The 7,916-nt window shown below is 36.7% G+C and overlaps 2 protein-coding genes across 2 annotated transcripts; both read left to right on the forward strand.

Annotated features, from left to right (window-relative positions):
- The first annotated feature begins 845 nt into the window (after positions 1-845).
- LOC106315718 (protein TIC 20-IV, chloroplastic-like) lies at positions 846-2,574 on the forward strand. The gene is made up of 3 exons (XM_013753528.1): positions 846-1,020; positions 1,292-1,434; positions 1,719-2,574. The coding sequence occupies exons 1-3, from the start codon at positions 953-955 to the stop codon at positions 2,357-2,359; spliced, it is 852 nt and encodes a 283-aa protein (XP_013608982.1). The 5' UTR covers positions 846-952; the 3' UTR covers positions 2,360-2,574.
- Positions 2,575-4,611: 2,037 nt separating this feature from the next.
- Positions 4,612-6,234, forward strand: LOC106317322 (syntaxin-123). The gene is made up of 2 exons (XM_013755159.1): positions 4,612-5,203; positions 5,805-6,234. The coding sequence occupies exons 1-2, from the start codon at positions 4,716-4,718 to the stop codon at positions 6,232-6,234; spliced, it is 918 nt and encodes a 305-aa protein (XP_013610613.1). The 5' UTR covers positions 4,612-4,715.
- Positions 6,235-7,916: the final 1,682 nt, after the last annotated feature.

The following is a 7,916-nucleotide window of genomic DNA, read 5'->3' on the forward strand; positions in this document are numbered from 1 at the left end:
AAAAAAAAAAAAAAAAAAACAACTGCTTTTAAAGTTTTTTTATATAAAGGTTACTTTGTTAGTATTTTTTTCAAAATGTAAATCCTTCTAATATTATTCTTAGGGTCTGACGGGTGACCATTCGAAAAACAAGAGGAACGAATAGAAAAAGAATATACGGGAATAAAATAACAGGAATGAAAAATAATAGTTATTCCTTCTCAAATTTGACAAGAAATAATTTTGTTCATTAATTGTCTTAAAAAAATGAGAAGGAATGAGAGAGAATTACTATATATTCTTTGTGAATGGTGATTTTTTATAGAAACGTTAGAGAATGCATTATTACTCATCGGTCACCATTCATACTCTTAAGGTCCGACTGGTGACTTTTTCGGAAACACGAGGAACGAATAGAAAATGAATATATAGGAATAAAATTGCAAGAATGAAAAGGAATGTTTGTTCTTTATCAAATTTAACAAAAAAATGCTTTTGTTCTATATTTCTTTACAAAAAAAGGAATGGAGAGGAATAAGAAGGAAAAATTATTCCTTGTGAATAGTGATTTTTTTTGGGAATGATAAAGAATTCAGTGTTCTCTTTCGAGTCACCATTCAAAGCTAGTTTTCCCATTATTTGAATTTAACGTAAACCGGCCTAGTTAATGTTAAAATCATTTACATTTCACACTAAATCCTCTTTGGTTTAACGTAAACCAGCTTACCTATACGAACCGGTCTATGTGTAGTTGGGCTTTAATTGAAAGCCCAATAAGACTGCAGACTCACTCAAGTTCGAGAAAGATCCTTAAAACCGACTTAGAAAATACCTCGTCAAAGAAAAAATCAGGTAGATTCGATTCATTCATATTTCTTGCACGTAAAGATACTCTATTTTGTGAATTTTCTTTTTTGATTTTTATTTTTAACATCGAAAACCTAAAAGAGAGGTTTCCGCCGGTAAAGAAACTATGCAGGGTTTGGCGGCGACCACCACCACCACCACCAACCTTGGCTCTCGTACTTTCTTCGCTCCCAGGTTTAGTCTTCTCGCTCTCTGACATCGTAATCAACTCATGGTCTCATTCAATCATCTCGCTTCGTTTTCGTGTCGATAGATGTTGATTTAGGACTCTTCGTTGGTTTAACTGTTGAAATCTTAAAATCGTTCGATTTGAATTGGGATCTGAGTCTCACTTGCAGCCCAACGTTATGTCTCGTCGTCTTGTTTCTTTTATGTTTTCTCGGAGTCTCCGTTTGGTTTAGAGTCTTTCAGTTAGATTAATGATTGTGATTTTATATAAAACCAGGAAGAAGCAGCATAGTCCAATCCTAAACAAGTATGTGAATCAAAGAGTGTCTTTCCCCAAGCTCGATTCATTCCCAAAACTAAGATTGTCAGCAGACTCAGTTTCACAGAGATGTCCCCGTGTGATGATTTCTCCTCTTTCAGGTATTATTGTATAACAACATAATCACCTAGAAGACATTAACTTGTGTGTTTACAAAAAAAAAGATCTTTTATAAATCATTATATAAGCTTGTGTCCTGTGTTTGCTCTATGGTTCTGATACTTTGAGATTAGTTACTGTTCTATTGTGGTTTTAACTCATCCCAAATGTTGCCTGGACGACATTTAAATAACTTTTGTTTGTCCTGTCTCTGTTCCATGGCTCTGAGAGTTTGAGATTAATCACTGTACTAATGTGATTTAACAAATGTTTGTAAACTCTGCAGCAACTGCACCAGCATCATCTAACCATCTCTTTGCTCATGGCTTACCACCATTAACCACCGGTTTTACGAGACGTCAGAGACCAGTAGAGCCTGCGAGAGCGTTCAAAGACGACTTCTTCAAGATCAAACTCCCCAAAATCGCTGAGAGACCAGAGTGGTGGTGGAGGACACTTGCCTGCATCCCTTACCTGATATCCCTCCAGATATCAGACGTCGGCTTCTACGTCCAGCCTTTCCTAGAAAAGTACGACGCCATCGGAGACATGATCTACTTCATCCCCGGAGCTATCAACAGATGGCCGAGCTGGTTCTTCATGCTGTACTGCTACTTGGGCTACATGTTCGTGGTCAAGAACAAGGACTTGCCTCACTACTTCAGGTTCCACATGATGATGGGTATGCTTCTCGAGACGGCGCTTCAGATCATTTGGTGCACCAGCAACTTCTTCCCGCTGATTCATTTCAAAGGACGGCTTGGGATGTATTACTGGATGGTGATCGGGTTTACGTACATCTGTCTGCTTCTTGAGTGTATTCGGTGCGCTCTCGCTGGGGTTTATGCTCAGATTCCTTTTGTGACCGATGCTGCTTCGATTCATACTCTCTTCAACTTGGGAGGCTTTTCGAGACCGCTCAGGTGAAAAGGTGGTTCTCTATGGTGTTTGCGTGCTTGATATAGGAACAAGTAAGAGAGAGAGGTTGTTGTGGTTGTGTCTTATCGAGGTCTAAGAGTCTTCTGTGGAGTCTTTTAGCTTAGTGTCAGTGTCTCGTGTGTAAAACTGAAAGAACTCTCTGCGAGAGTAGCTTAAATCAACTTTTTTAATGTCAAATAAATCGGCGTAGTGGCTCATGGTTTGAAAGCATGTCTAATTTTGTTTTAATCTTATAATTTGATAACTGAAAAACAAAGAAAATTTACAAGAAAAAACTAGACACGACAGAAAATTAGTAAGGAATATACAGAAACCTCTAATTTAATGATTTTCAGAGTAATAATCTTCCAGTTATCAAATTATAAGATTACAACCAAATTAGACATAATCTTTCACGTGTTTGGAAAGAAACGGATTTTCAGAGTAATGATTTTCAGAAACCTCTACTTTCATTGATGTAGTCCTAAGCTGTCAAAGGATTACGAGCACGATGATCGATCCAACAAGTGGGGTGGTTCTTCTATTCTATCTAATCGACTATAAAACCGGCTGGATGGGAGTGATAATGATGATATCGGACAGAAAAGGGTGTTGACTGATTCCACAATCAACCACGAATAAGAATACTTGAATCCACAAGCAATCTAACTAGCTAATCAAAGAGCCTAGTGATTCCACACAAGACTAGATGACCAAAATCACACAAAGACACAAAGACTTTGGAGAAAAGAAACTAAGAAGTTTATTAATTCTTGGGTAGGAAATTCGTGCCTTACAATGTGATATCTAATGAGCTTATATAATGCTCAGTACAAGGCTTAGAAAGCTAAACAAAAACAGAAAACTTGCTAAAAATCAGAAAACTAGCCGTTAGGCTTTAAATGAGAAATTATGAAAGAATCTCGGCCAAAAGATGAGCTGTTTGTATCTGGACAACTTTGGGAAGATCCTAGTAGCCTTTGAGATCTTATGGTTGATAGAACAAATCGCCAAAGTGCTTGCAATCATAGAGAGAAAGAGCTGTTGGGATTTATTGTAAATCTGCTCCAAAAATGGCAAGTTGAGATGGTGAAGAATCTGGCTGATCCAGTGAGGTTTAGTGCATGGTATCAACTCTCCAACTGGTCTTAGATGTAATGAATGATCTCCTGGCTTCCACACGTGAGTTTGAGTTGCACACTCCTTAAGCAAAGAATTACTTTCCTTGAATAGAACCAGTTCGGATGCAGTGTAGGTAGCCTGACTTGTAAATGGTGTATCTCCTAAACCACTATTCCTTTTGGTGTGAAACCAATTCTCCGCGTGCTCTGGTTGAGTTGAGAATCTATAGGAAGTGGTTTCACGGCCAAAATCCTCATGGTCGCAAAGATATCCTTCTTTGGATGCACCTATGTCAGTGCTGGCTCCAATGTATCTTGTATGGTTGATCTTATGAGCTGGTGGTCCAGCTACTGACTTGAGGTCCTCATCATTCATGATTTTCAGAGTAATAATCTTTCAAATGTTGATGATCTTTAAGAAAAAACTGATTTTGTAGTGAGGGAATAGATGAAAAATACTAGAGGAAGTTGTAATATGGGTCTCTACTGAGCATGAAAACATTTTAAGCTGTTCTGACTTTGAAGAAAATGGTGTTTATATGGATTTTATATTAGTTCAATTTTTGCAGTGTATGAAGTCTTTTCAGTAATTAACTAATTTTGTTATGAGACATATACTATTCTATGTGCAGAGAATACTAAGATGGAGAGATTAGCATGCATTACTCGAATTTTTTATAACAATGGTTAATATTGATTACGTATACCACAAATTGATTATCTAAACCCTTTTTAATGTGTTGACCCAGAAAACTCTAACTCAAAACTTTATTTGTCAGCAAATCAAAATATTCTTATACTGTATTAAAGAAAACAGGCTTTGGTCTTCATGTTCTGAATCCTAATATTTAAGCTAGCCTACTAGATCAGACTTTGTACCAAATTCATAAATCATTAAGGTCCATTGACTCTCCATTGGCTTAATTACAATGGATTTATGGTTAAGTGGCCTTCATGTTTACACAGAAATAAGAAATGGTAATAACTAATGGAGACCACGTCCCCGCAACATGGTACCAACCAAATCATAATGTCTTAATTACATTCGATCTCCATCACAAAGTCTTCCTTGGTCTTTAAAACCCTTGACTGGTTCCTAAACACAGCTCATAAAATAACTCTGTTTAGTAACAACTCATTCGTTTTCAGACAGCTCTTAAAGGTCTCTCTCTAGCATCATGTAACCACTCCTTTCTCTCAAAAATTAACTTGCACATTTCCTCTGATTTCTCCATTTTGACACCATGAACGATCTAATCTCAAGCTCGTTCAAGAGATACACAGACCTAAACCACCAAGTCCAGCTCGACGACATCGAGTCTCAAAACGCGTCTCTCGACTCAGGCAACCTCGATGAGTTCTTCGGATACGTCGAGAGCGTCAAAGAAGACATGAAAGCTGTCGACGAGATTCATAAGCGTCTACAAGATGCTAACGAAGAGTCCAAGACCGTACACGACTCCAAGGCCGTGAAGAAGCTCCGCGCTCGCATGGACTCGAGTGTTACAGAGGTCTTGAAACGTGTCAAGATGATAAAGACGAAGCTCGTGGCCTTGGAGAAATCTAATGCTGCTCAGAGGAAAGTCCCTGGTTGTGGTCCTGGCTCCTCTGCTGATCGGACGAGAACATCGGTCGTGAGTGGGTTAGGGAAGAAGCTTAAAGACATGATGGATGATTTTCAGAGACTACGAACCAAAATGGCTAGTGAATACAAAGAAACAGTCGAGAGACGGTACTTCTCCTCTCCTTCTTCTTCTTTTTGTGTTCATTTTAGGGCTTACTATGTCTCACACAAGATCAATCTTTCTTGTTTCACAAGGAAAGTTTATCTTGAAGGGTTTAGATTAGGCATGCTGGTTCGTGTAATTCGGTTCAACATAAATTTTACCGAAATAAAATTCGGTTCGTTCAGTTAGTTCGATTTTTGAAAACCTACCAATTTTTTTATTTCAGTTAGATTTTTATTTAATTTTGTTAAAATTTTGGATAAATTTGGTTAATTCGGTTTTTGAAAATTTACCAATTTTTTTTGGTTAGATTTTGGTTTAATTTTGTTAATATTTCAGATAAATTCGGTTAGTTCATTTATTTTTGTTAGTTCTTGAGATTTGGTTAGTTCGGTTTTGGTATTATGGTTACAAAATATATTTTTTATAGAGAACCAAAGTAACCGATGCCAAACCAAACCGGTAAAGTCCTTCTTCTGTTACTTCATTTTAGGGTATACTATGATTCACCAAAGATCAACCTTCCTTGCTTCACAAGAAAAGTTTATATCATTATGAGGTTTAGATGGTAACGTTCTTATGTGTTTTGATATTGAATTTTTGAAGGTACTTCACTGTAACGGGCCAAAAAGCAGACGAAGAGACGATAGAGAAGCTGATATCAAGCGGAGAGAGCGAGCGTTTCCTCCAAAAGGCCATACAAGAGCAAGGTCGTGGACAGATCATGGACACGTTATCAGAGATTCAAGAAAGGCACGACGCGGTTAAAGACATAGAACGGAGTCTGCTGGAGCTGCACCAAATATTCCTCGACATGGCAGCTCTTGTTGAAGCTCAAGGGAGTATACTCAACGACATCGAGTCTAACGTTTCAAAGGCGAGCTCTTTCGTCATGAGAGGGTCTGAGCAGTTGCAGGGAGCTAAAGTGCTTCAGAGGAACTCGAGGAAGTGGACTTGTATTGCTATCATACTCGCTATTGTTCTTGTCATTGTGATTCTCTTCCCTATCCTCTACACAAGTTTGCTTAAACCTTGATTTTGAAATAAACATTTTGCTTTCTACCGTTATTGTTTTGTATTTTAGAAACATTTGGGATATAAAAATCTATTGAGTGTAACACAAGCAATGTACAATTTTTGAGTTTCATTACATCTCATGAACACTGCTTACTTCTGTATTCATCAGATAAAAGTATCTGAGCAAGCTCCTTTAACCTCTCAGCATCAGGGCCTGGTGGATCACTCTTTCACAGACATAGCAAGCTCCAAGCTTCGAGATCTTAATGCAGAACATGGTGGTTTCTGAAGATCTAAAATCGACCGGGAATGGGAACAAATCCATTTGACAATCAACATCTGAGCTGCAATCCGAATCGAATTGAATATTAGAAACATTTGGGATATAAAAATCTATTGAGTGTAACACAAGCAATGTACAATTTTTGAGTTTCATTACATCTCATGAACACTGCTTACTTCTGTATTCATCTGATAAAAGTATGTGAGCAAGCTCCTTTAACCTCTCAGCATCAGGGCCTGGTGGATCACTCTTTCACAGACATAGCAAGCTCCAAGCTTCGACATCTTAATGAAGAACATAGTTGTTTCTGAAAATCTAAAATCGACCGGGAATGGGTACAAATCCATTTGACAATCAACATCTGAGCTGCAATCCAAATCGAATTGAAGGAAAAAAGAACAAAAAAAATTTGGACCATTTCTCGATTTGTGCGTGTCATCCTTGCGCAGGGGCCATGCTAATCTTCTCTGTATCGTTCCAATTTTATCGGATGTCCCCGAAGGGACAATCACCTTCGTCACTCCATCGCTATATAAACACAGTTTCTTCTTCTTACACAACCGATGTGGGACTGTTTCACTTCATTTACAACATATTAATGGGCTCGTTTATTACACTAACAGGCCTCTCTCCGATTTCTCTCTGGCCCGTTAATATTATTCAAAAGGTGATTCATTTAAAAATTCATGGTTTTGTAAATCAGCTTTTAGTTACTACTAGGTGACCGGTCCGTACCCTGTGCGGGCATAAGAACATAATCGGTGCGTACCCTGTGTTCTCTCTCGGCCCGTACCTCACGAAAGGGAACACAGTAATGTCAGTATGAAGAGGCAGATATTGTGTGTATGTATAATTGCAACGTCACAAAATATTTTGTGTGTTTACGAAGATACTTTCATTCAAAAAATAGAATAAATAGTGTATAGTTTTAGAAGTAACATATTTTATATTATCATTAATTAGAATTGTATTGTATATGTTTCGTAATTCTTTATTTTAGGTGAATAATATTATTTTTCCATAAATAATAAACAAACATTTATGTAGACATATTAAAAGAAAATATAATAAAAAATCAAAATATTATCCATAAATAATATAAATTATGAAGTACATTTCTCGATAAAAAATCAAATTCAATTAGAAACTTGCAAAAAATTAAATAAATTTTGTAAGCAATTTGACGGGTTAACATTATTTGATAGATTTATAAATTTCTAAATTTTATTGAACATGAAATAATATTAAATTGACATACCGTCATCGGTCTCCTAACTCATCACAATCCATCTAGCAAATACAAAAAATAAATAATTGCAACAGTTTATTCAATTTTGTAATATTTAAAATAGTTATTATATAATTATATTTGAACACAATTCATCAAGTAGAGTATAAAACTATTATAATTATCTTAT

Source organism: Brassica oleracea, chromosome C9 (genome assembly GCF_000695525.1).
Source record: "Brassica oleracea var. oleracea cultivar TO1000 chromosome C9, BOL, whole genome shotgun sequence".
NCBI classification, from domain to species: domain Eukaryota; kingdom Viridiplantae; phylum Streptophyta; class Magnoliopsida; order Brassicales; family Brassicaceae; genus Brassica; species Brassica oleracea.